General features: G+C 46.8%; 1 protein-coding gene across 4 annotated transcripts; it reads left to right on the top strand.

The window, feature by feature from the left end:
* The first annotated feature begins 15,366 nt into the window (after positions 1-15,366).
* Positions 15,367-26,761, top strand: LOC140396884 (serine/arginine-rich splicing factor 5-like). 4 transcript variants are annotated; one of them, XM_072485727.1, is made up of 8 exons: positions 15,367-15,414; positions 17,015-17,158; positions 17,576-17,646; positions 17,750-17,851; positions 22,664-22,733; positions 24,935-25,008; positions 25,674-25,784; positions 26,255-26,761. In XM_072485727.1, exons 1-8 carry the CDS (start codon positions 15,382-15,384, stop codon positions 26,472-26,474), a joined length of 825 nt encoding a protein of 274 aa, XP_072341828.1. In that variant the 5' UTR covers positions 15,367-15,381; the 3' UTR covers positions 26,475-26,761. The 4 variants fall into 4 exon arrangements, 3 of the variants coding, with proteins under 3 accessions (XP_072341828.1, XP_072341818.1, XP_072341841.1); XM_072485717.1 differs by lacking the exon at positions 15,367-15,414 and adding an exon at positions 15,803-15,928; XM_072485740.1 differs by lacking the exon at positions 15,367-15,414 and adding an exon at positions 15,979-15,997.
* Positions 26,762-26,963: the final 202 nt, after the last annotated feature.

Genomic DNA, 26,963 nt, shown 5'->3' on the forward strand with positions numbered 1-26,963 from the left:
CCAGCTTCCTACTCATCATGATATACCGACCCCCTTTATCCGCCACTATTCTCCCAGCCTCTATTCTCCCAGCCTGAAATGCCACTCGCTTACTGATCAGAATTGCTACCCCCCTGGTCTTCGAGTCCAGCCCTGAGTGAAACACCTGACCTACCCAACCCTTCCTTAAACTCATCTGATCTGTGACCTTCAGATGTGTCTCCTGGAGCATTGCCACGTCTGCCTTTAGTCCCTTTAAATGCGTGAACACACGTGCTCTCTTCACTGGCCCATTCACACCTCTCACGTTCTAAGTGATCAGCCTGGATGGGGGGCTACCACCACCCACCCCCCTGCCGACTAGCCATCACCCTTTCTTGGCCAGCCCCGAGCCCGCGCCCCCCCCTTCCCCGGGTACCCCCTCAAGCAGCAGCTGCCCCCGACCCTCCTTTTATTCCCTGAAGAAAATGTCTCCCTTGCCCGCAGAGCAGCCATTCCCCCCCCGCACCCCTCTCCCCGAAACACCAGATACCTAATCCCCAAATCAAACACCAACTCAACACTAAGTCACCCCCCACCACGCCTCCGAGAGTCAGCTGATCCATGCTGACCCCGATAGCCCCCGCCTCTGGCGCCGGGCAGGCTATCGCCCCATTGTTCAGACCCCTCTTCCCACATAGAAAAAATCTATTTACAAGATCACATTCCATAGTGATGGTACCTAAACCAGACGGTACCCAACGGTTGTGTGTGGACTATAGAAAGGTTAATGCAGTTACAAGAATGGACTCTTATCCTATCCCATGTTTGGAGGATTGCATTGAGAAAGTGGGACAATCAGCTTTTATTTCCAAACTGGATTTACTTAAAGGTTACTGGCAGGTACCTTTATCCGAAAGGGCGAAGGAGATTTCAGCTTTTGTGACTCCAGATGGTATCTACCAATTCAAAGTTATGCCATTTGGCATGAAAAACGGCCAGTCACATTTCAACAGTTAACTATCAAAGTCGTTTCAGGATTACCCAATTGTGCGGTGTACATCGACGATCTGGTAATTTTCAGCCAGACATGGAAAGAACATTTAAAACATCTGATGGAGTTATTCGATTGACTTCAGGAGGCGGGTTTGGTGATAAACCTAGCCAAAAGTGAATTTGGAAAAGCCCAAGTCACTTTCCTTGGCCATACAATCGGACAGGGTCGAATGGTCACACGGGATGTGAAGACAACAGCTATTGAAGAGTTTCCGATAGCCTCAAGACGAAGGGAAATAATGCGATTTCTTGGCATGAGTGGATTTGATCAAACATTTGTGCAAAGGTTTTATAAAACGTCGAAAATTTCAATGGACTGCGGAGTTTTAATAGGCATTTGACTGCCTGAAAGCTGTGAAAACAAATGCTCCTGTGTTGGAGAATTACAAGGGACTCTGTGATCAGATTGAACTAAAGTATCTGACTTTAAAGAGAAATGCCGAGGCGTAGAGAAATGGATGGATCGTGCAGAGACCTTCTTCTTCAAAGAGACTGTCAATCGAGAAGGATTTCAGTTGGAGGAAGGCGAACGAAAAAAAAATGGACTATATTATTATACCTGTAGAATATTTACTGTGTGCATTTCTTAAAGGATAGTGATAGGGGAAAAATGAAACCATCTTGAAGTTGATGGTTTTTATTTCTTGGGGGGAGGTGTCATGTGAGAGTACCTTTAAGAACTGGGTGTTTATAAATGGGTGTGTATATAAATATCTGTAGTGAGAGTACCTTAAGAAATGGGTGTTTACTGCTGCAGTGATGTCAGAGAGTGGGTGGAGCTGGGCTGTCTGTCAGCTTTTTACTTTCAATTTTGAGCAGGCTGTAGGGTGTGTTTTAGTTTCGTTTTCAGTGTTGGAGCTGAAGCCAGACCAAGCAGGTGTACTGCTGTTCTCTCTGCCATCAAAAGACTATCTCTTGATCATTTGTTGAATTCAGAATTATAAATGTTTTCAGTAGTGACTTTAACCTGATGTGCTTCTGATAAAGGTTTTTGTTTTTAAGTCGTATGGATGCTAAAAAGGAAAGCTTAAAGGTTTACTTAGTGTTGTAGTCTTTGGGGGTTGTATTTGAATGAATGGTTGCTAAGATGTTCACTGTATGTTTTAAAAAGGTTAACTTGAGTTCATAGAATAAACATTGTTTTGCTTCAAAAAATACTTTTCCATTTCTGCTGTACCACACCTGTAGAGTGGGCCGTGTGCTCCCCATACCACATATTAAAAGTTGTGGGTCAGGTGAACTCCATGGTACACTTTGGGGTTCTCTAAACCCTGACCCATAACAGTACGTACAAATATAGACATAGTGCAAAAGCCGCTTTTCTAACTTCCTATTCTACACTAAACTACCCCCCCCCCTCCCCCTTCTGCTGACGGTTAATCTTCCGCGAAGAAGTCGACTAACAGCTGCCACCTCCGGGCGAACCCTAACATTGACCCTCTCAAGGCGAACTTGATTTTTTTCCAAACAGAGAAAGCTAGCCATGTCAGATAGCCAGGTCTCCGACTTCGGGGCTTTGAGTCCCTCCAAGATAATACTCGCTCCCACACCGGACCCTCCCCCAGCATCCACTTCCTAACCATGGCTATATTCGCTGCCCAGTAATAATTACTAAAGTTCGGGAGTGCCAGCCCGCCCTCCCCCGGCTGCTCTCCAACAGTCCCTTTTTAACTCGCGGGGTCTTACCCACCCATACAAAGCCCGGGATCACCTTGTTGACCCGTTTAAAAAAGGACTGAGGAATAAAGATGGGGAGACACTGAAACACAAACAGGAATCTCGGGAGAACCGTCATTTTCACTGTCTTCCCTCCCAGCCAGTGCCAACGGGAGCACGTCCCACCTCCGAAAATCCTCCTTCATTTGGTCCACTAGTCGGGCCAGATTAAGCTTGTGCAACCGTTCCCATTCCAGCGGCACCTGGATGCCTAGGTACCGAAAGCTTCCCCCTACCACTCTAAACAGCAGCTCCCCCAATCGCCTCTCTTTCCCCCTTGCTTGGATTGCGAACATCTTGCTTTTCCCCACGTTCAATTTATAACCCGAAAACTGGCCAAAATCCCCCAGAATCCCCATAATTTCTTCCAACCCTTCCAATGGGTCCGACACATATCAGAGCAGATTGTCCACGTCTAGCGAGACTCTGTGTTCCACCCCACCCCACCCCCCAGACCCGTCCCGGCGGTCCAAATTTTTAAACAAGGTTTGAAAAAGTAGTCTACCGGGTCTATGGACACGCGGTTGCTTCTTATTCAATTATCGCACGATGCCACATGTGACCACCAGGATTGCTCCAGCAGAACTCTTGATGGACTATGACTCTGGACTCATTTGAGTCTTACTCTTCCAAACCTGGGAGCAGCGAGGGCAACAGCCGAGCAGCATCAGGAATTGCAGAAGAATCACCGCAGTTCTGGGACCTTGGGGCGAACATTCTGCATTGGGGCCAGTTTGAGTATGGTATTTTAGCGTTGGCACGCTGTGGCTCCTGGGAGTGGGGCTGGATAAGACTGATCTCATATAGGGTCCAAGTCCAAGAGAAGACCTTTAAGAACCATGTGGCCCATTTGACTAGGCGTGGGATCGCCTGTCGTGACATTCCGCCAGCAGTAGTACTGCTGCCGCCGCAGCATGAGCCGCCCTTTGGTTTTTTTTTCATAGATTCATAGAATTTACAGTGCAGAAGGAGGCCATTCGGCCCATCGAGTTTGCACCGGCTCTTGGAAAGAGCACCCTACCCAACCGCACATCTCCACCCTGTCCCCATAACCCAGTAACCCCCACCCAACACTAAGGGCAATTTTGGACACTGAGGGCAATTTAGTATGGTCAATTCACCTAACCTGCACATCTTTGGACTGTGGGAGGAAACCGGAGCACCCGGAGGAAACCCACGCAGACATGGGGAGGACGTACAGACTCTGCACAGACAGTGACCCAAGCCGGGAATCGAACCTCGGACCCTGGAGCTGTGAAGCAATTTTGCTAATCACTATGTTACCATGCTGCCCCCTATGCTACCGTGCTGCCCCAATAGGTTAGGGGCCCAACCATCCTGGTTATCACGCCTGGCCCAGCAAGAGTGCTACCACTCAGGTACCAATATGAACATGGAGGTATCTGCGCTGGCAGACAACAGTGCGTCCGGCACCGAGGCCCTCATGGTTCCCCTTCGGTGGTCAGCCAGGAAGCGGTGTGCAGCAACCCACTACCCTCCACCAGAGCCAGATCCACCACAAGTGGATTCTCAGCTGCGAGCTAAGTGGCATAGAAGGCCTCCGCCAGTGGAAGCTGATGGGGGACCTTCAGACTCTGGGTGGGGGCTGTTATAACCCCCACGAAGATCATGAGGAAACAAGCATTGATCTCCCTGTGGGACTCATGGAATATGAATTCCCAGGGTAGGGGGTGGTGGCCAACCACCTGGGGCTCGTGAAGGCAGGGGATAAAAGCAGGCTCGACTCAGGGCCTGATCAGATCTATCCTCCCAGCCAGGTCTGGACTTGGAGTGAGATGCTGTGCTGAGCATGTATTTATAAATATGTAAATAAATTCACCTTCATTCACCGACAGCTTCCTTATGAGTCCAAACTTGACAATATGGAGTTAAGACGCAGATGAGCCATGACCTCACTGAATGTAAGAAAGCAAATTACTGCGGATGCTGGAATCTGAAACAAAAGAGAAAATGCTGGAAAATCTCAGCAAGTCTGGCAGTATCTGACAAAGAGTCATCGGACTCGAAACATTAGCTCTTTTCTCTGCCTACAGTTACTGCCAGACTTGCTGAGATTTTCCAGCATTTTCTCTTTCACCTCACTGAATGGAGCAGCTACCTCAAAGGGCTGAATGGCCTAATCTTGGGCGGGATTCTCCGCAATCGGCGCGATGTCCGCCGACCGGCGCCAAAAACAGTGCGAATCAGTCCGACATCGCGCCGCCCCAAAGGTGCAGAATTCTCCGCAACTTGAGGGGCCGAGCCCTCACCTTGAGGGGCTAGGCCCGCGCCAGACTGATTTCCGCCCCGCCAGCTGGTGGGAAAGGCCTTTGGTGCCCCGCCAGCTGGCGCGGAAATGACTTTGCCGTGCGGCGCATGCGCGGGAGCGTCAGCGGCCGCTCATGGCATCCCCGCGCATGTGCAGTGGAGGGGGTCTCTTCCGCCTCTGCCATAGTGGAGACCATGGCGAAGGCGGAAGGAAAAGAGTGCCCCCACGGCACAGGCCCGCCCGCGGATCGGTGGGCCCCGATCGCGGGCCAGGCCACCGTGGGGGCAGCCCCAGGGGCCAGATCGCCCTGGGCCCCCCCCAGGACCCCGGAGCCCTCCCGCGCCGCCTTGTCCCGCCGGTAAGAGAGGTGGTTTGATTCTCGCCGGCGGGACAGGCATTCCAGCAGCGGGACTTCGGCCCATCGCGGGCCAGAGAATCGCCGGGGGGGGCCCGCCAACCGGCGCGGCGCGATTCCCACCTCGCCGAATATCCGGTGCCGGAGAATTCGGCAACCAGCGGGATTCACGACAGCCCCCGGCGATTCTCCGACCCGGCGGGGGGTCGGAGAATCCCGCCCTTTGTTCCTATTGTTTCTTAAACTTGACTTGTGCATGTAGAATCAAGAAATGTACATTGGCTGGCAATTACAGCTCTGTGATATAATGGGCAGCACGGTAGCATTGTGGATAGCACAATTGCTTCACAGCTCCAGGGTCCCAGGTTCGATTCCGGCTTGGGTCACTGCCTGTGCGGAGTCTGCACATCCTCCCTGTGTGTGCGCGGGTTTCCTCCGGGTGCTCCGGTTTCCTCCCACAGTCCAAAGATGTGCAGGTTAGGTGGATTGGCCATGATAAATTGCCCTTAGTGTCGAAAATTGCCCTTAGTGTTGGGTGGGGTTACTGGGTCATGGGGATCGGGTGGAGGTGTTGACCTTGGGTAGGGTGCTCTTTCCAAGAGCCGGTGCAGTCTCGATGGGTCGAATGGCCTCCTTCTGCACTGTAAATTCTATGTAGTGCCAAAAGACCGAGTTGCTTCACAGCTCCAGGGTCCCAGATTCGAGGGAGTTCCAGGATTTTGACCCAGCGACAGTGAAGGAACGGCGATATATTTCCAAGTCAGTGACTTGGAGGGGAACTCCAGGTGGTGGGGTTCCAAGGTATCTGCTGCTCTTGTCCTTCTAGATGGCAGTGATCGTGGGTTTGGAATGTGCTGCCTAAGGAACCTTGGTGAGTTACTGCAGTGCATCTTGCAGATAGTACACACGGTTGCCACTGTTCATCAGTGGTGGAAGGCAAGAATGTTTGTGGAAGGGGTAGCAATCAAGTGAGCAGCTTTGTCCTGGATGGTGTTGAGCTTCTTGAGTGTTGTTGGAGCTACACTCATCCAGGCAAGTGGAAAGTATTCTATTACACTCCTGACTTGTGCCTTGTAGATGGTGCACAGGCTTTGGGGGTCAGGAGGTGAGTTACTCGACGTAGGATTCCTATCCTTTGACCTGCCTTGGTAGCCACAGTATTAATGTAGCCAGTCCAACTCAGTTTCTGATCAATGGTAACCCCCTGGATATTGATTGTGGGATTCAGCGATGGTAATGCCATTGAATGTCAAGGGGTGGTGGTTAGATCCTCTCTTGAAGGAGATGGTCATTGCCTAGGCACTGGTGTGGCATGAATGTAACTTGCCACTTGCCTTGGGCGACACGATAGAACAGTGGTTAGCACTGTTGCTTCATAGCTCCAGGGTCCCAGGTTCGATTCCCGGCTTGGGTCACGGTCTGTGCGGAGTCTGCACGTTCTCCCTGTGTCTGCGTGGGTTTCCTCCGGGTGCTCCGGTTTGCTTCCACAAGTCCCGAAAGATGTGCTGTTAGGTGAATTGGACCTTCTGAATTCTCTTTGTGTGTACCCGAACAGGTGCCGGAATGTGGCGACTAGGGGCTTTTCACAGTAACTTCACTGCAGTGTTAATATAAGCCTACTTGTGACTATAAAGATTATTATTATTATAAAAATTCCCTACTTGCAGGAATAAAATTGGAAATTGAAATTGCGTGAACAACTATCATGGGTGGGATTCTCTGATCCGCCAGCCGCGTTTCCGGCGCAACACGCCCCCGCCAGCAGCGGGATTATCCTTTCCAGCAGACGGCCAATGGGTTTCCCCATTGTGGCCACTCTACGACGTCGGGATTTTCAAGCCCAGGCCAGATGGTGGGCGTGAATGTAATGCGACATGAATCCAAGGTCCCGGTTGTGTGCGGAACTTGGCTATAAATTATTCACCCGCCACCATCTGGCCTAGGCTTGCAAAATCCTACCAACTGTCGGGGCTTGATACAATTCACATCTCTTTAACCTGTGGTTATCCCTCTTTCCAGTTGCTCCGTCTGGACCTGAAGACTTAATTTCCTGCAAATGCTCGCATTCAAAGTATCGTATTGCATCTTTGACTTTCTCTATATATATGTTTCTGGAACTCACCTCTTCATTCACCTGAGGAAGGAGCAGTGCTCTGAAAGCTAGTGATTCGAAACAAACCTATTGGACTTTAACCTGGTGTTGCAAGACTTCTTACTGTGCTCACAAAAACTTGGCATAGCTTTTCTATTATAATGGAAGCTGGAATAATGTTACTCATGATATGCTCTTCTTTAAAAATATATATTTTTATTAAAGTTTGCATTTTTACACTGTACAAGAAATGGATGAAATGGTGGCAATTTACATATTGTTCCTTTTTGACACCCCTACTGGCCCCCCCTCCTTTTGCATCCCCCCCCCCCCTCCCTCTTACACTTTTCTGCTGTCTCCGAGTCCTGTCTTAGGCCCTTTCTTTCACCGTAGACGGTTTGTTTGGTGTTTGTTTTAATCTTAGAACTTTGTAGTGGGCCTCTGGTCCCTGTGTCGGTCTCTTCCTGGGCCCCCCCTTGGCTTTTCCCTGGCTCACTTGCCCCTGTTGCACCCTCGCACCCCCCCCCCCCCCCCCCCCCCCCCGCTCGTTCCTGTCTGCTTTCTTTGGGCCCTGGTGGCTCCTGTGTGTCTCCCTGCACTCTTTCCCCTCCCCCCCCCCCCTCCCATTCTATCCATTGTTGGTGTCGAACAGGTCTTGGAACAGGCTGATGAATGGTCACCACACTTTGTAGAAGCTATCTTCCAACCCTCAGTTGCTGTACTTGATCTTCTCCGGATGGAGACATTTAGATAGGTCTGCCAGCCAGTCTGCAGCTGTGGATGGTGCTGCTGATCGCAGCTGAGCAGGATTCTCTGGCGGGCGATTAGGGAAGCAAAGGCAAGGGTGTCGCCCCTCTTCTCCATGAATAGTTCTGGCTGGTCCGATACCCCGAAGACTGCCACTCTCGGGCACGGCTCCACCCTCACCCCCACAAACATTGCCTCGAAGAAGGTTGTCCAGAACCCGACAAGTCTGGGGCCGGCCCAGAACATGTGGGTGTGGTTGGCCGGGCCTCCCTGACATCGTTCACATTTGTCTTCCACCTCCGGGAAGAACCTGCTCATTCAGGTTCTTGTCAGGTGTGCTCTGTGCACCACTTTAAACGGCATGAGGCTCTGCCTTGTGCAGGAGGACGTGGAGTTGGCCCTGTTCAGTGCTTTGCTACAGAGTCCCCACCCTCCTTCCATCCCTAACTTTTCCTCCCATTTCTCCCTTGTTCCGTCCAGTGGGGAATGTGTCCTTTCTAACAGTCGTCCGTATAAGTCCCCGCAGTTCCCCTTTTCCAGACTGTCCGTATCCAGTAACTCCTCCAACATTGTGTCTTTCGGGGCCCTGGGGTACCTCGTCGTCTCCTTGCGGAGAAAGTTTTTGATTTGCAAATATTGGAGTTGCTGTCTGTTCGGTAGTTCCAGTCACTCTGTCAGCTCTTTTAGGGTAGCGAGTCTGTCCCCCGTGTAGAAGTCACTGACTGCTAGTTTGCCCCTGTCCTGTCTCCACCTCTTAAAGGTGGCTTCTAGCACGGCTGGTGGAAACCTGTGGTTGCAGCAGATGGAGGCCATGGTGGACACCTCGGTTAAACTGAACTGCTGCCTCATCTCGTTCCAGGTTCTTAGTGTTCCTACCACCACTGGGCTGGTTGAGTGTTTTGCAGGGGGGATAGGAGCGCTGTTGTAGGGAGGGCTTGGAGGGCCGTTCCCATGCAGGAGGACTCCTTCATCCTCACCCATTCCATGTTTGGTTCCTTCACCCATCCCCTCACTCTTGGTCTTGGCTGCCCAGTGGTACTATTGTAATTCAGGAGGGCCAGGCCTCCTCCCATGCTTCTTCTCCTTTGCAGTGTTGTTTTAGGGATTCTTAGATTTGCACCCCCCCACACGCACACACAAACACCATAATCATTTTGTGTACTTTTTGGAAAAGGCCTTGGGGATGAAGATTGGAACTGACCGAAACAGGAAGAGGAACCTGGACAATACGTTCATCTTGATCGTCTGCACCCTCCCCGCTAGGGATAGCGGGGGTATTTCCCACCTCTGTAGGTTCTTTTTAACTTCCTCCGTCAGATTGGTCAGATTCCACTTGTGGATCCGTGTCCAGTCGTGGGCTATCTGGAACCCCAGGTAGCGGAATTTGATTTGGGCTATTTTACTGGTAGACCTTCCAGCTCTGCTCCTCTCCCGCTCTGGTTCACCGGGAAAAACTCACTATTGCCCAGGTTGAGTTTGTAGCCCGAGAAGGCCCCGAACTCTTCCAGAAGCTTCATGATTACTTTCATGCTGTTTTGTAGGTCTTGAGAGGTAGAGGAGCAGGTCATCCGCATAGAGCGGCACTCTGTGCTCTGTCTCCTCTTCGGATTCCCTTCCAGCCTCTTGCGTCTCGCAGGGTGATCGCCAGGGGTTCAAATGTGTCATGGAAATCATAATAAAGACAAATTCCTCGAGGTTCGATTTAAGGAAATTTATTGACACAAATATATTTGTGGAGAGAGTGTTCCAGCTGCAAAGCTAGTGCACTGGCACTTTGAGTTATGCAGTCGAAAACCATTATATTTATAGTGTGAAATAAACAACTTTGAAGAGATAAAGCTTGGGAACATACGCAAGAGGAAATATGAATGTTTTGCCCTTGGTTTAAAAACAATTCGAGTACGCATTTTGTTGTCCTTCGGAAGAACAACTTATTACCATAATAAGGCCGAGTACAACATACTAAGCAGTATTTAGTTTACATTACTTGACCTACTTATTTTCGCTCAAAAGCAGTATTGAAATATAGTCAATATTCCCAGCATGCTTCTAAATTGGTAATTCATTAACTTCCCTTCCACAAAATGCCAGGGCGAACAGGAGCATGGATAGTTGGCAACCCTGCTTTGTGCCGCTGTGCAACTGGAAGTATTCAGAACTGGTGGTGTTGGTCTGAACGCTCGCCTTGGGGGCGTTGTACAGGAATTTCACCCATGAGGTGAACCCCATCCCTTGCGCAAACCACTCCAGTACCTCAATGAAGTACTTCCACTTTACTCTGTCAAAGACCTTTTCTGCGTTGCGTCCAGGGAGACGATCCCCTCTGGTGTTCTCTCCCCGGGTGGGGTCAGTATGACATTCAGCAGCCGTCTGATGTTCGCAGTAAGCTGTCTACCCTTAACAAAGCACGTTGGGTCCTCTGCAACCACCTCTGGTACACAGTTCTCCAGTCTCTTGGCAGGACTATTGTGGGTATTTTTGCATCCACATTGAGCAGCGAAATGGGTTTGTTCAAAAAAAAAATTTCTTTTTTAAAAAATTTGGAATACCCAATTATTTTTTTTTCCAGTTAAGGGGCAATATAGCGTGTCCAATCCACTTATCCTGCACATCTTTGGGTTGTGGGGGTGAAAACCATGCAGACACGGGGAGAATGTGCAAACTCCACACAGACAGTGACCCAGAGCCGGGATTCGAACCTGGGTCCTCAGCGACGCAGTCCCAGTGCTAACCACTGCACCACCGTGCTGCCCTCTAAATGGGTCTGTTTGATCCGCATTCTGTTGGGTCTTTGTCTTTTTTGGGTGTCAGCAATATGGTGGCCTGTGTTAGTGTTGGAGGCAGGGTGCCCCTCGCTTGCAAGTCTACAAACATTTCCCGCAGGGTGAGAGCTGGTGCAAATGTTTTGTAGAAGTCCACCGGGAACCCATCGGTGCCGTGCACACCTCACTCAGATTGAACGTGTTGTAAGAGCTCTTCTTGCTCTGTGCTCTCCAGGTGATGTGTAGCAGACTGAAGCTTCTTTGAATTTGAAATTCCCTGACCAGCCTTTGACTTGCTCTTAGCACTCCTGCACTTTTTAGCCAAATGTCCCCTTTTGTTGCAATTGTGGTACATAACGTCCCTGAACTTGCAATGAATTGCATAGTGTGTACCTCCACACCTGAAACATTCCACTGCAGTTGCATTTATGTTAACTGGCTCTTTTCTTGATGCAGTGCACCTGCCTATGCCTCATTATGTGTCTTTTGAATATCCTTTGCATTGTTGACAGCAATCTCATGCCCTGAGAAACTTCTAGAGCCTTCTATAAAGTTAGTGTGGCTTTCCCCAACAAACAACACTGTATGTTATCTTCATTAATGCCACAGGCCAATCTGTCCTGGAGCATATCCTCCAACACTGCCTCAAACATACAGTGCTCAGAGAGCTCAGAAACACAGAATACTACAGCCCATCGAGTCTGTGATGCATGAAAGGCCCTGACCTACCCACCTAATCCCACTTGCCAGCACTTGGCCCATAGCCTTGAACATTATAGCGTGCCAAGGACTCATCCAGGTACCTTTTAAAGGATATGAGGCATACCGCCTCTACCACCCTCCCAGACAGTGCATTCCAGACTGTCACCACTCTCTGGTTAAAAACATTTTTCCTCAAATCCCCCCTAAACCTTCAACCCCACTTTGAACTTGTGTTCCCTCGTAACTGACCCTTCAACTAAGGGGAACAGCTGCTCCCTATCGACCCTGTCCATGCCCCTCATAAACATGTACACCTCAATCAGGTTGCCCCTCAGTCTTCTCTGCTCCAGAGAAAACAACCCAAGCCTATCCAACCTCTCTTTATAACTTAAATGCTCCATCCCAGGCAACATTCTGGTGAATCTTCTCTGCAACCCCTCCAGTGCAATTACATCCTTCCTATAATGTGGCGACCAGAATTGCAAACAGTACTACAGGTGTAGCCTCACCAAAGTTCTAAACAGCTCCATCATGACCTCCCTGCTTTTGTAATCTATGCCTGATTGATAAAAGGAAGTGTCCGCATGCCTTTTTCGCCACCCCATTAACCTGTCGTTCTGCCTTCAGAGATCTGTGGACAAACACGCAAGTCCCTTTGTTCTTCGGAACTTCCCAGTGTCAGACCTTTCATAGTTGATGCAGTTCAGCACCAAAAGCAACTACAGACCGTCCTGCCTTTCAAAAATGAATATGGAACTTAAAATGTTGGACAATCACTAAAGGCGGTGATAATTCTGAATGAGTCCAACTAACTCCAAAAATGAAATGTCCCCCATTTTCCATGATGTTGCTAAATTCTTCATTAGCTTGTAAGTCTTTGCTCCCACACACTCAGGAGAATTGACTGCTTTATAGCCTCGTCTACAATTCCATTTGCCAAAAAAGTGTCCCAACCTTTCCACATAAAAATAATCTTTTATTGTCACAAGTAGGCTTACATTAACATTACAATGAGGTTACTGTGAAAAGCCCCTAGTCGCCACATTCCGGCACTTGTTCGGGTACATGGAGGGAGAATTCAGAATGTCCAAATTACCTAACAGCACGTCTTCCAGGACTTGTGGGAGGAAACCGGAGCACCCAGAGGAAACCTACATAGACACAGGGAGAACGTGCAGACTCCGCACAGACAGTGACCCAAGCCGGGAATCGAACCTGGGACCCTGGCGCTGTGAAGCAAGAGTGCTAACCACTATGCTACCATGCCGAACTCAATCCAGTCCTCGTGGCCCTCCACAAACTCATTGATAGTCCCGAACATAGCCATTGCCGCTGACCACGTTGTAAACTAGCTACTCACTGTACCATACTTTGCGTTGCCACATTGCAACTCAAATTTTTTTCTTGTCCTTTTTAATCCTTATCGCCAGAAAGATGTAGTAACTTCACCACAAGAAAGGTAGCCGATCGTGTTATGAAAGTTAAATCTTCATTATTTCAGAAAATATTGAGGTAATAACACAGTTTGGCTTCAGACACCAGCAGCAGCTAAACACAACTATACACAAGCTCCTCAAGGTTGAAATGAAAACTCGCGCAAGTGGCTTCACATGCACATCAGGACTTTTGTTAAAGGCATCCATGCACATAATCAACTGGGAAAATGCTTCTTAAAACATTATTAAAATACTCTATAACAAAATCCAATAGTTAAAAAAACAGGGAGACTAAAGACAAAATTAACCATCAAGTTCTAGAGATTCACAACACGCTGTATTTCTTAATCCTCAAGCTTGCAGGTCTACTTGCAGCTTTCTTTGCTGAACATTGTACAAAAACAAATGTTTTTACATGTGCTTGTTTTTTGTACAAAACAAATCCTTAATTGTGTGTAAATTATTGAAAAAATCAAAGCCTGGGTTATGTTGCAAAACACTACCACGTCTAAAGCTTGGTACGAACGCACTTTAAGCTTTGCTATTCCACATTACAATGTTATCTTAATCATTGGATATGTTATTATGTATCAAATTTGGCATTTTGTATCAAAGGACAGACTGGCTAATATTCTGTGTGCAATGATTGGGGCACAGCTGCAGGACAAAGCACACCAATAATTTTTAATTGAGAAACTTACATCAGCATTTATTCAGCATCCTCACTGTTGTAAAATGGAGAGGAGGGGCAAGGGAAGGGGGAGAGGAGAGGAAGGGGAAGAAGAGGGGAAGGGTAGGGGAAGAAGAGGGGAAGGGTAGGAGAATTGTTCTTAAAGGAGAGGTAAGGTGGGAAAATGGTTTCCCAAGGGAATTTACGAGCTAAAGATCTCGGCAGCTGAAGGCACAGCTTGCAGTGGTGGAGTAATTAAAATGAGAGCTGTGCATGGGGCTCAAATTTACAGAATCATTACAACACAGAAGCAGTCCATTTGGCCAACCGTGGCTGTTCCGGCTCTCCATATGAGCATTATAACGTAGTGCCGTTCCTCTGCCTTTTCCCCATATCCCTGCACATTGTTTCGATACAAATATTCATCTAATGCTCTCTTGAATGCCTTGGTTGAACCTGCTTCCACCACACTTCCAGGAAGTGCATTCCAGACCTGAAACACTCGCTGTGTGAAAAAGTTTTTTCTCGCATAGCATTTGTTTCTTTTGCAAATCACTTTAAATCTGCACCCTCTTGTTCTCAACTTTTTATGAGCGGGAACAGTTGCTTTCTATCTATCCTGTCCAGCCCTCATGATTTTGAACATCTCTATCAAATCTCCTTTGGCCTTCTCCATTCCAAGAAAAACAGTTCCAACTTCTCCAATCTCTTCATAACTGAAGGTTCTCATTCTTGGGATTGGAAGAGAATTGGAGGAGCATACAGATCTCTGATGGTTAAAAGGTTGGAGGGAGTGAGGGAAGGAATGAGGCCTTTGAGGGATTTGAAAGCAAGGATAAGAAGAATCAAGGTGTTGACATACCAGGAGCAAATATGGATCAGCGAGCACAGGGATGTTGGGTGAATGAGACTTGGTGCATGTTAGTACATGCACAAGTGTTTTGGATAAGCTCAATCTCATGGAGGGTGGAAGATTGGAATAATATAGCTTCAAGGTAACAAAGCTCTGAATGACGGTTTCAACAGAAGATGAGCTGAGGCAGAGATGGGTGATGGCATGGAAGTATAAGTAGGTTGTCTTAGTGATGGAGCCAAATTAAAGGGCCAGTTTAACAGTGCTGAACACTACAAAGATTCAGTAAAGTAAAAGATAATTAAAATCACAATCCTGATTATATCGAGTTTTAAAAATTGTAAATATTGCAGGATGGATGAGAAGACTGAAATAAGTTAGAAAGCAGTCACTTAGATTCAGAGATGGTGCATGAATTTTGATTTCATTAAAAAAATTAAAAGCATGATGCAGCATTTTTGGAGCCTGGTGGAAACAATAAAAGGTGCCTTGTTGAGAAATGGCCACAGTAGCATCAATAAAATTGACACAAAGATTGCCATAGAATTGTTACAGTCTGGATTGTCCAATTAGATTATTTTTTATTGCATTTGTATTTTCTGGAGAGGTTCTGAATAAAGGAGCAGTAGTGAAATCTCTCAGTCAGAGCTCATCTTGCCTGGAGAGTTCCGAAGGCAGGCTGAGAGTGTGAGAGATAGAGAGAGCAAAGTCACTGGCATAAAAGGAAAGGAAACAGAACTTTGCACAGCTGGGCCCACAGGACAGATGTTGGACTCACACTGGAGATCCGAGGAAACGGTGAGGAAGAAAATAACGCTGCTGGGGTAGAAGGATGTGGAGACGCCGGCGTTGAACTGGGTTGGCACAGTAAGAAGTCTTACAACAGCAGCTTAAAGTCCTACAGGTTTATTTGGGATCATGAGCTTACGGAGCACAGCTCCTGGTGGGGTAGGAGGAAGGGGTGGAGGTGGGAGGAGGAAGAAGAAAAGAGGTTGGAGGGGGATGAGGAGAGGAGGATGAAGGGGATGATGATGATGGAGAGGATGAAGAGGTGGGATGGATGAGGGTGATGGGAAGATTAGGAGGATGGGGTGGATGAGGAGTGGAAGGATGACGGCGCTGGGAAGATTAGGAAGAGGGGGTGGATAAAGTATGGAAAGATGGGGTAGGAGCGGATCAGTGGAGGATGAGGGGGGTCTCCATGGTGACGAGCCGGCTCCAGCCGATTGCCTCGCATCCCGGAAGTGACGGCACAGAGAGAGCGCGCGCGATCTTGCTGGGGCTGCTGCGCAGGCGCGGCCTCCATTTTGAGGTGAGGCTGCGTTTCGAGGGGGGGTGGGGAGTGAAAAAAGACATCGGCGGCGGAGAGAATAGAGAGAGAGTAAGAGAGAGAGGCCCCGGGCTGGAGTGAGCCGGGAGCGGGGGAGAGAGACAGAGAGAAAGGAGTGGGGAGGGGGTTGAGGTTGGGCGACCGGGGATTGGATCGAGCGGGAGCTGCGCCGCCGCTGGCTGAGGGGCTTTGTTGTCTGCTTATTGTTGGGCGGTGTGGCCGCCTTCCCCAGGCCGCTCGGAGCTGGGGAGGCCCCGGGGCCAGAGGAGTCGGGCGGGCAGCTTTTACCGGGGGGGCTGGGAACCGACCCCAGCCGCCCCTTAGCCCCAGCGAGATCATTTCTGCCCCGTCTTTGAGGCAAATGCCAAACCTGTCCCGAGTATGGGGGAGACTGGATTGGGAATGCGGACCACGAGTATAGACAAAAGATTTAAGAAATTACTATTTCGTGCCAAACTAGATCCATTTTAACAATTTCATGGCTAATAATCATACTTGATTGACAAATGCGAATCTGTCACTTAATTTAAATACAAAGAATTGTATATTTAAAAGTTTGTCATTTGGAAACATTTTTTTAAGCAGGACAGTTTTTCTGTTTTGGAATGTTGGAAATCTTGCCTGGTTATGGACAGGTGATGGGGGAGGTGGTTGATGTTTCTGCTGTGTGTTCCAGTTCAAAGAATTGTTTTACAGCCCTTGCTTTCTGTCCTCCAACTCTGTACGTTTCAGATCTACAATTCTTATACCTGATATTAAATCTCCACGGCCTTGTGCCTCCCTATCTTTGCAATTGACAAGAATTCTGCTGATCTCCTCATTGCCTTTAACTGCGGCCTCTTATCTATTCACCCCAGCATTGACAGATATCAGTATCTGGCATGGCTCATGTCCCAAACTCTGCATAATCTTCTTTAAAACCTGCCTCTTTGACTCACCTTTTGGTCAATTTCTTTATTCATCTCTTTGCCTGAAAGCTTCTTTCTCTGTTAAAGATGCTGCATAAATATAAGCTGTTATCTGGGCAGATGGTATTCCAGGTTTGATTTCATTATTTGTTTTTGGCAGTTGTATTCTAGGTCAGCAAAGATGAGTGCCCGAGTATTCATTGGCAGACTGAGCCCTTACGCTACTGAAAAAAATGTGGAGCGGTTCTTCAGAGGATATGGACGAATTAAGGAAATTGATCTGAAGAATGGATTTGGATTTGTGGTAAGCTTTTTAAAAAAATGTAGAATTTGCAATTTGTGTGTGCAAAACTCCTCTGCAACCATTTATTATGCTTACCTATCTGTTGAAATCAGTGGCAGATTAGGACAGTGAATGTGATTGATTTTTTTTAGCCAACTTTGATTTGCTGACTAGCCTGAGCATCATGTTTGGAGCGGCAAACCAAAACTTTTGTCTTGACTTCCAGACTGGGAGAAGCAAGTAGAGGCACGGATACTTCCACAAGGGTAGCTGAAGCCTCTTTGTCGTCTCCATACAAATAGAAATGTAGTTTTGCCACTACTCACATGTATGAAAATTATCCAGTAATTTGGGATTGCTTTGGGGCTAGGTAAGGTTTTAAATCCACACTATTGGAACGATGAAAGCCAAATCACAGATCTGTTGTTTTGTCTTCAGGAGTTTGAAGATTACAGAGATGCAGAGGATGCAGTTTATGAACTGGATGGAAAAGAGTTGTGCAATGAAAGGTGAGTGTTCCATTCCCACTCCTCTGTATTGTCAAAAACTAGAAGCCTAGTGAGTTATTCTGCAGTGTTTTCAGATGCATAACTGAGCATTTTGTTTGTGCAGAGTGACGGTTGAGCATGCCAGAGCACGCAATAGGGGAGGACGAGGAGGAGGGGGACGTTATCAAGGTCGCTTTAGCCAGAGCTATCAACGCAGTGGAGGAAGGTGAGTCCATTGATCATTTTCTTAAATTGAAAATGTTATAGTAACATAATATAAATATTGTTTTCAAAGAATATATAAAATCAAATATATTTTGATTGACATTAATATAGTTATGTCAAATCATGCACAAAAACATTTTCATTCCTGATGGGTCTAACTTGTAATCACATTTTATGCTACTCTGTTCAGAAATAGTATTTGGCAAAACACTTGTCCAATGTTTATTTTGAATGTCATATTAATTTGTTTATTGGCAAATGAAAAGTGTTGCTTACAATCATTAAAAGATCAGCATGGTACTGAGCCATATGGATGTGGAAGATCTCAACTTTAATACCTGGATCTAGGGACAGCACGGTAGAATAGTGTGTTCTAAAAAAATATTTTTTATTCTCCTTTTTCACATTTTCTAAACAATAAACAATAATCAGTAACAAATATGTCAATCCCCATATCAATAACAACGATCCCATCCTCCCACCAAATCCCAAACATTAGCCCGCATGTTCACACAAACAAATGACAAAAAGGAATTAGGGATCACCCATAGTCGCCATTAACACACACAGACTCCAGCCCTCCCACCCACCCGTCCCAATTAATGTTCGATGTTATCCAGTTCTTGAAAGTGCATAATGAATAATGCCCATGAATTGTAGAATCCCTCCATCCTTCCCCTCAGTTCAAACCTAACCTTCTCGAGTCAAGAATTCCAACAGGTTGCCATGCCAGGGCTCAGGGTGGAGGTTGGAGAGCAACCTCTATCAGGATCCGCCTTCGGGCGATCAACGAGGCGAAGGCTACAACATCTGCCTCCGCACCCATTTCCAACCCTGGCTGGTCCGACACCCCGAATATGGCCTCCCGGGGGCCCGGGTCCAGTTTCACATGCACCACTTTAGAAATTACCCTAAAAGCCTCCTTCCAGTAATCCTCTAGCTTTGGACAGGACCTTGTGAGGTGTGCTCTGTATACCACCTTCAGCTGTATCAGCCCCAACCTCGCGCACGAGCTGGAGGCATTCATTCTCCGGAGCACCTCAAACCAGAACTCCTCCTCCATATCTTCTCCCAATTCTTCCTCCCACTTTGCCTTGATCCCTTCCAGTGGTGCTTTCTCCTCTTTCAAAATAGCTCCATAAACCGCTGACACTACCCCCTTCTCCAGTCCCCCGGTCGTCAGCAGCACCTCCAGCAATGTGGAGGCCGGCTCGGAAGCTCTGTATCTCCTTTCTGGCAAAATCTCAAACCTGCATGTATCTAAACATTTCCCCCTGCTCCAGCCCATACTTTGCTTCCAGTTCCTTCAATCCCTGCAAACCGACCCCTAAGAAACAAATGTTTTAGTGTCTTAATCCCCTTCTCCCATTTCCGAAAATTTCCATCCCACCTTCCTGGCTCAAATCTGTGGTTCCCCCCTGAATCGGCATTTCCCTTGACCCTGCCCCCAACCCGAAGTGTTGGCGAAACTGCCTCCAAATTCTCAATGAAGCTATTATTACCGGACTCCCTGAGTATTTCCCCGGGGCTATCGGGAGCGGCGCTGTTGCTAGTACTTTCAATCCCGACCCTCTGCACAAACTCTCCTCCATTCTGACCCACAAGGAATCAACCCCTCTGACCCAGCTCCGCACCTTCTCCACATTCGCCGCCCAGTAGTAATACATCAGGTCCAGAAGACCCAAATCCCCTGCCTGCCTTCCCCACTGTAGCAGCACCTTTCTAACTCTGGCCACCTTCTCTCCCCATATGAACGAAGTAATCCTTCCCTCAATCTCTCTGATAAAAGCCTTTGGCAGGAAAATCGGCAGGCATTGAAAAATAAACCGAAATCGCGGCAACACATTCATTTTAGCCGCCTGTACCCGACCCGCCAGTGACAAGAGGGAGACCATCCCACCGTGCCAGATCATCTTTCACTCTCCCCACCAAACTAGAAATGTACCTGCGGAGCCCCCTCCCAGTCCCGGGCAACCTGCAGCCCCAGGTACCTAAAGTGAGTCCCTGTCCTACGGAATGGCAGCCCCCCCCACCCCTGGCCCCACCGAGACACCACAAAATACTCATTCTTGTTTAGATTTAGTTTGTACCCCGAGAAAGACCCAAACACTCGAAGCAGCTCCAATATTCCCCTTATCGACACACTCGGTTCCGACACGTATAACAGCAAGTCATCGGCATATAAGGACACCCTATGCTCTATTCCCCCTCCCCGCACTATTCCTTTCCATACCCCTGAACTTCTTAATGCGATGGCCAACGGCTCAATTGCGAGTGCAAACAACAGGGGGGACATAGGACATCCCTGCCTAGTCCCACGGTGGAGAGAAAAGTATCTCGAGCTGACGTTGTTTGTGCGGACACTCGCCCTCGGCTCCTTGTATAGTAGCTTTACCCAGTTCACAAATCTTGATCCAATCCCGAACCGCTCCAGAACTGCCATCAAGTACCCCCATTCTACCCGGTCAAACGCCTTCTCAGCATCCATTGCCACAACCACCACTGTTCCCTTCCCCTCTGCCGGTGCCATAACGACGTTCAGTACCAGTCTAACGTTTGAAAAGAGATGTCTCCCTCTCACGAACCCCGTCTGATCTTCACCTGTCATCTTCGGGAGGCACTCCTCCAGCCTACCCGCCAGTACCTTTGCCAATACTTTTGCGTCCACATTCAGAAGTGATATGGGCCTATATGACCCACATTCCGTCGGATCCTTATCTTTTTTTAGCAACAGGGAAATCGATGCATGCCCCAAAGTTTGTGGCAACACCCCCTTCCTGATCACGTCTTCAAATATCCCCACCATCAGGGGTGCCAGCTTATCCTTGAATTTTTAATAATATTCCACCGGAAACCTTGCCACCTTCCCCGACTGCATCCTCCCAATCGCATCCTTTCTCTCCTGCTCCACTATCACTCCTTCTAATGTAGCCCTGTCCCCCTCCCCTAACTTCGGGTACTCCAACCCATCTAGAAATTCCTGCATCTCACGGTCTCCCCCAGGTGGCTCTGACCTGTTCAACCCCTCATAAAATTCCTCAAAAACCTTGTTAATCAGATCCGGAGCCACCACTAACTTCCCTGCCCTATCCCTCACCTGAACAATTTCCCTTACCGCTGCCACCCTCTGGAGCTGACCTGCTAACCCGCCTTATCTCCATGTTCGTAAACAGATCATAGATTATCATAGAATTTACAGTGCAGAAGGAGGCCATTTGGCCCATCGAGTCTGCACCGGCTCTTGGAAAGAGCACCCTACCCAAGGTCAACACCTCCACCCTATCCCCATAACCCAGTAACCCCACCCAACACTAAGGGCAATTTTGGACACTAAGGGCAATTTATCATGGCCAATCCACCTAACCTGCACATCGTTGGACTGTGGGATGAAACCGGAGCACCCGGAGAAAACCCACGCGCGCACACGGGGAGGATGTGCAGACTCCGCACAGACAGTGACCCAAGCCGGAATCGAACCTGGGATCCTGGCGCTGTGAAGCAGTTGTGCTATCCACAATGCTACCGCGCTGCCCACTGCACCCCTTGCTCGTCTCTGTTGGCGCACCACCTTCCTGGTTGATAGTCGGCCAAAGCACGCCTGTAGTTCCTTCCTCTTTTCCAGCTTCGCTGGGTCCCCAGCTTCTGCATAACTCCTGTCTACCTCCAACCTCTCATCTGTTACCCTCTGCCGCTCCAATCTCTCCTCTTTGTCCACCCTGGCCGTAAAATAAATCACCTCACCACCGCCTTTAGAGCCTCCCAGACAACTGGCTTCGACACCTCACCCCGTACAGTTGAAACATACATATTCCTCAATTACCTAGCATAGTGGTTAGCACAGTTGCTTTACAGCTCCAGGGTCCCAGGTTCGATTCCCGGCTTGGGTCACTGTCTGTGCGGAGTCTGCACTTTGTCCCCATGTTTGTGTGGGTTTCTTCCGGGTGCTCCGGTTTCCTCCCACAGTCCAAAGATGTGCAGGGTTAGGTGGATTGGCCATGCTAAATTGCCCTTGGGTTAGGTGGGGTTACTGGGTTACGGGGATAGGGTGGAGGTATAGGCTTAATTGGGATGCTCTTTCCAAGAACCGGTGCTGACCTGATGGACCAAATAGCCTCCTTTTGCACTGTAAATACTATGATCTAGGCTGCAGCAATTGATACTGTTGACTTTACTGGAACCGGAGGACCAAGACATTTGGTCCATGCTGAAATGACTTTAATAATAATCTTTTATTGTCACAAATATGAAGTTACTGTGAAAAGCCCCTAGTCGCCACATTTCGGCGTCTGTTCGGATAAGCCAGTACGGGAATTGAACCCGCGCTGTTGGCTTTGTTCTGCATTACAAACCAGCTGTCTAGCCCACTGAGTTAAACCGGCCCAAGAAATTGAGCATTCTTTTGTTTGGTGAAGACAGTAATAGTTGTTTTTACATTGAAAAGCCCAATAACCTGCAGTCTCCAGGCTTTTCATGTCTCTTGACAACATTGAATGCCCCATTGAAACCAAAGTTCTCAGGTCTTGTGTGGAGGGGTAGAAAAAAAATCAATTTTTCTCATGAATATACTTCACCCTCACTGGGAATAAGCATGATTCACCAACTGAAAGTAAGAATTATATTTTTGAGCTATATTTGGTTTAAAAAACAGTATTTGAGTTGTATAAGAAGGGGATATGTTTACTTCTAGTATTTTTAAAGTATTGGGAACTACAGATACATGGAGAAACGTGCGTTATGTTTAATACTTGCTGTGGTATCTCCAGAATAAAGTGTTGACTCAGCTTCAGTAATGCACAATCACTATCCATTTCAGGAATGGTCCTCCAGTTCGTACAGAAAACAGAGTGATTGTTGAGAACTTGTCTTCCAGAGTTAGCTGGCAGGTATGTTGCATGTAATATCTAGTCATATGTAAGAATATATTTATGTAATTCATTAAAACAAATAAAATGAGATGGAATAAAACTGATATGGGTTTAATTGCAAGTAGAGCTTTCAAGGTTAACTTAAGAGTCATTTTGCAGCATAGGGCATCGGTGTAGCACTGTATCTGCATTTCTGACAAGCTCGCCACAAAAGTTAGATTCAAACAGTGAATCTGAATGGAATATAAAGTACCAGTTAAACAAATTGTATGGTCCAGTTCGACAGTAACATGATGTAGGAGAACAAAAATAAATGGTTCTCAACAAGTTGGCATTAAATGTCTCAGAACAGTTCCTTCCAAAAGGAATGTAACTGGTCAGCAGTGGAAACATGTGATGTGACTAATTGTGACTCAATAATTTGAGTTGCCGACAAACAAACCTGGGAGTTTTTATTTAAAAGAATCACCAAATTTGCTCCAAATATACATGTGAAAATTCTAAAATGTTCATTTGTTGTATATTTAATGAAATGCGTGTTTTTTAATTGTGAAAATGGCTCTTAATTAAGTGTTACCAGTTATCTATGGTTAACTGATAATAGTTGCCATTTCTCTCAAGTCTTTCTGTAAATTAAAAAACTGCTGTCAAAGGTGCTATACTTAATGTCAATACCTGGGTCTAAGGTAAAGTGGAAGCTGTAACCCTGCTCAGACTTTTAGAAAGCAATGAATTTTGACTTTCGACTTGTTTATAGTCCTGTGCTATTTTAGGGAGTTGTCACTCCCATGCATCAAGCTGAATTCTTTCCCCATTTAAAGAAACAACATTTAACAATGACCTATGAGCACCCTAGTGGCTCATTATGGATGGCTGATGTGTGGTCTTGAGCAGCACAGATGGATGTACCTTGGTCTGTGTTAGATTACAGACTGTACATGGTTTGGGGGGGTGGGAATAATGCTACATTTTGCCTCTGCTCAGGCTGAAGAGTAAAGGATTCCTGGCCCAGTAGCCACTGTTGTAAAAGACGTGTGATGTGTGGGAATTTGATGGGGCTTGGCTGCCACCAGCCCCCCCCCCCCATCCCTAATCCTCAATTTAGTCCCCATGATCGAATATGCTTACCAGCATTTGTCCGGACTTTCACAAAAATGGGGAACTAGCAGCACCTGTAGAACTGTACTCCCAATAGTGGTCAGCACCTTTGACAAGAGGGGATAAGGGAATGCCTTAAGTTCACCATTATGAAGGAGGGAACACGATGAGACTTTCAGTTCTTTTCATCCAATATAATTAGTTTAGTCTTTTAAAAAAAATTATAGTTGATCTCAATGGGGAAAATGTAAATCGGATAATCCCCACATAAATCAGGCCCATCCTCTGAAACAATGGCTTTGTCTTGCAAAATTAAGTACTGCTCCTTTAACTTGAGAAGTTAAACGTTAAAATACAAAAAATTAACCTTGATTGCCTACTAACCATGAAACTAAAATGTCTGTTCATTCAGTTTTTGTGTTTTTGAAATTTAACCAAGTGTTAAAACCTTTATTTACCAGCCTCTCGTGTCGTTGGCCTTGTGACGTGGAGTGCCGTTGGTTTTCCTATTCGCTGTGCCATGGTCTCTTGGGCCTAGTTGAAATGCCAATCTGCTCCTACCTTTGTCAATTGATGATCTAAATCTGTGTTGTGGTGGTCTGACCAACACTGGTGGGCACTGGGTTTAGTGCCATTTACCTTGCTGCATCCCTGAAAATGATAACAAGGTGTCCTAAAGTCGAGAGTTCTGAGAGCCTGCTGTAAAATGCGAGGTCCTTGATTGGGCGAAAGTCGCTGGTAGGGTTGTTTGGAAGCTCGATTGGAGTGAGGCGAGGAGTCCTTGGTCACGGCGCAAGAGTAGCAATCCCTGTTCCTATGGCAATGCCCGAGTCTGCCTTTAAGGGAGGGTGATGTCCGGGAAGTCTCCCATCGAATGGGTAGTGTCAGTCAAGCGGGTGGTGAAGAGAACCATCTGGTCTTCCGTCGTGGTGGTGCCTCTGCGAACACTTGTTACATTTGGCTGGTTGAATAGCCTAGGGAATTGTACAGGAAGGTAATATAAATTTTGAAATTAGATTTATGTTTTTTTTTTGCTTGCTTTTCCAGTGATGTTCATTGGAAATTGATAGAGAAAGATGTTAATATGCTTTGATTTACCTAACTGATCTGATCTTGTATAGGATCTGAAAGATTTCATGAGACAGGCTGGAGAAGTTACCTTTGCGGATGCGCACAGGCACAAAATGAATGAAGGGTAAGTTAGTTCCAAGAGATTTTGAGTAATTACTGCCTGAAGTCTTTCTCGCTGGGAATATAAAGAATTACAAAACCTGCTAATGGAGCTGTGCATTCATTTTAATTTATGATGAAGGTTTGGTTGTGAATGTAGATCAATTACTAAGATCACATTCAACTTTGTAATGTTGGAAGAAAAAAAAGTCACGTTTCGCTAAAAGTGAACCGATAACATTACAAAGGTGGGCAGCATATTGGCGCAGTGGGTTAGCCCTGCAGCCTCACGGCGCCGAGGTCCCAGGTTCGATCCCGGTTCTGGGTCACTGTCCGTGTGGAGTTTGCACATTCTCCCCGTGTTTGCGTGGGTTTCGCCCCCATAACCCAAAAAAAGATGTGCAGGCTAGGTGGATTGGTCACGCTAAATTGCTCCTTAATTGGAAAAAATGATTTGGGTACTCTTTAAGTTTATATTTAAAAAAACAAAGGTGGAAAGTTAATGTTTTTAAAGTAAATGATAATTGACGAGTAAAATTTATCAATCTTTTTAACAGTTCTCTTCTGAGTGTATTCCTTCATCTGTTTGTTTTTGCTCAAGGCATTCTGAACGATTTTTCTCATGCCGGGGATGGAAGCCCAGTCTTGGACATTACAAAGTGAATAAATTTACTCTGCTTTTCTTCCTAGAATTGTTGAATTTGCCTCCTACAGTGACGTGAAGAATGCTCTTGAGAAGCTCTCTGGCACAGAGCTGAATGGAAGAAAGATCAGGGTGGTTGAAGAACGTAAGCAGCGCAGGTAATTGCCCCAGATTGTAGTGCTGGTTTTTGGTAACATTGATCATCCTAAATAAATTTGAAATACATTGCTACCATGCATCATGGGCTTAATTCGTCATTTGACAAGAACATTTATAAAGCAGAGCAGCTTTTAATAGTAAATATCACAGTGCAGATAAAAGCATCATTGGACACGAATGCTTAAATAAATATATTTAGTAAATCATCTCGATTTATAGTTAACTCCCAAGCAGAATCTGAGTTCACCGTTCTCTGCTGATGGTTTGGGATTTTATTCTGCAGTGTATCTCCCTGGCTGTTCTTTTTTTTGTTAAACTTTATACTTGTATGTCCTACCAATTCATGGACTTTTGGCCCCGTGTAAACTGGGTGGATTTAAACTGAAACAAAACTTGGAACAAGCATATTTCAAGAGTTAGTGGTAATAAAAGCAGTGTTTATATTGTGACTTTTTTTTCACCCCTTCAGGTCTCGTAGCAGGTCTCGTTCTCGCAGTCGAAGCTCTTCTAGATCTCGCTCCAGGGGGCGTAAGTCCTATAGTCGCTCCAGGAGTAGGAGCCGCAGCAAATCCCGATCTGAGAGTAGATCGCCTGTTCCCTCCAAGGAGCAGAGAGGCCATTCCTCAATGGCATCTGGGGATCATGTAAGATCACGCACACGTTCACCATCTGGTGAGAGTACAGACTAAGCATGTTAATGTGGACTTTTACTTGAATGAGTGGAAGTTGATGTAAAGGAATGAATTAGAAAGAAATGCGAATCTTAAATTTGTTAAAACTGCAGTACTTGCATTTACTGAGCTTTGTTCATTTAACTTGTCACATGCAGAGTTGCGTTGCTTAATTATTTCTTCGATGATATTGGTTTCTTTAGCAATGAGTCCAAATTTTTTTTTACTTTTGGTATTAAATGTAATGGTGTAAATTACATTTCTCTTATGTACTCCTTTTAAATAAAGATTGTACATAGTTAGTATTTTGTGTTGCGGGTTTCATAACTTTCACATTTCTGAACTTGGACATCGGCATTTCACAATCACGGGCACTTAGGAAATGACAAGAGGATAACAAGAAAACGACGAGGATGTGCTGAATTAAAGGAAAAAGAAAACGCTAAATAAACCTTTTGCAGTAAAGAGGGGCTAGTAGCACAAGTGTTGCGCCTCTTTTTCTCGGCT

Source organism: Scyliorhinus torazame, chromosome 2 (genome assembly GCF_047496885.1).
Source record: "Scyliorhinus torazame isolate Kashiwa2021f chromosome 2, sScyTor2.1, whole genome shotgun sequence".
Taxonomy (NCBI): domain Eukaryota; kingdom Metazoa; phylum Chordata; class Chondrichthyes; order Carcharhiniformes; family Scyliorhinidae; genus Scyliorhinus; species Scyliorhinus torazame.

Excerpts from the sequence above, each read along its gene's own strand:
- LOC140396884 (XM_072485717.1), top strand. The coding sequence starts at position 15,803 with ATGAGGGGGGTCTCCATGGTGACGAGCCGGCTCCAGCCGATTGCCTCG. Across the intron at positions 17,159-17,575 it reads AGAATGGATTTGGATTTGTG|GAGTTTGAAGATTACAGAGA; the intron begins GTAAGCTTTTTA and ends TTTTGTCTTCAG. Across the intron at positions 25,785-26,254 it reads GAAGAACGTAAGCAGCGCAG|GTCTCGTAGCAGGTCTCGTT; the intron begins GTAATTGCCCCA and ends TCACCCCTTCAG.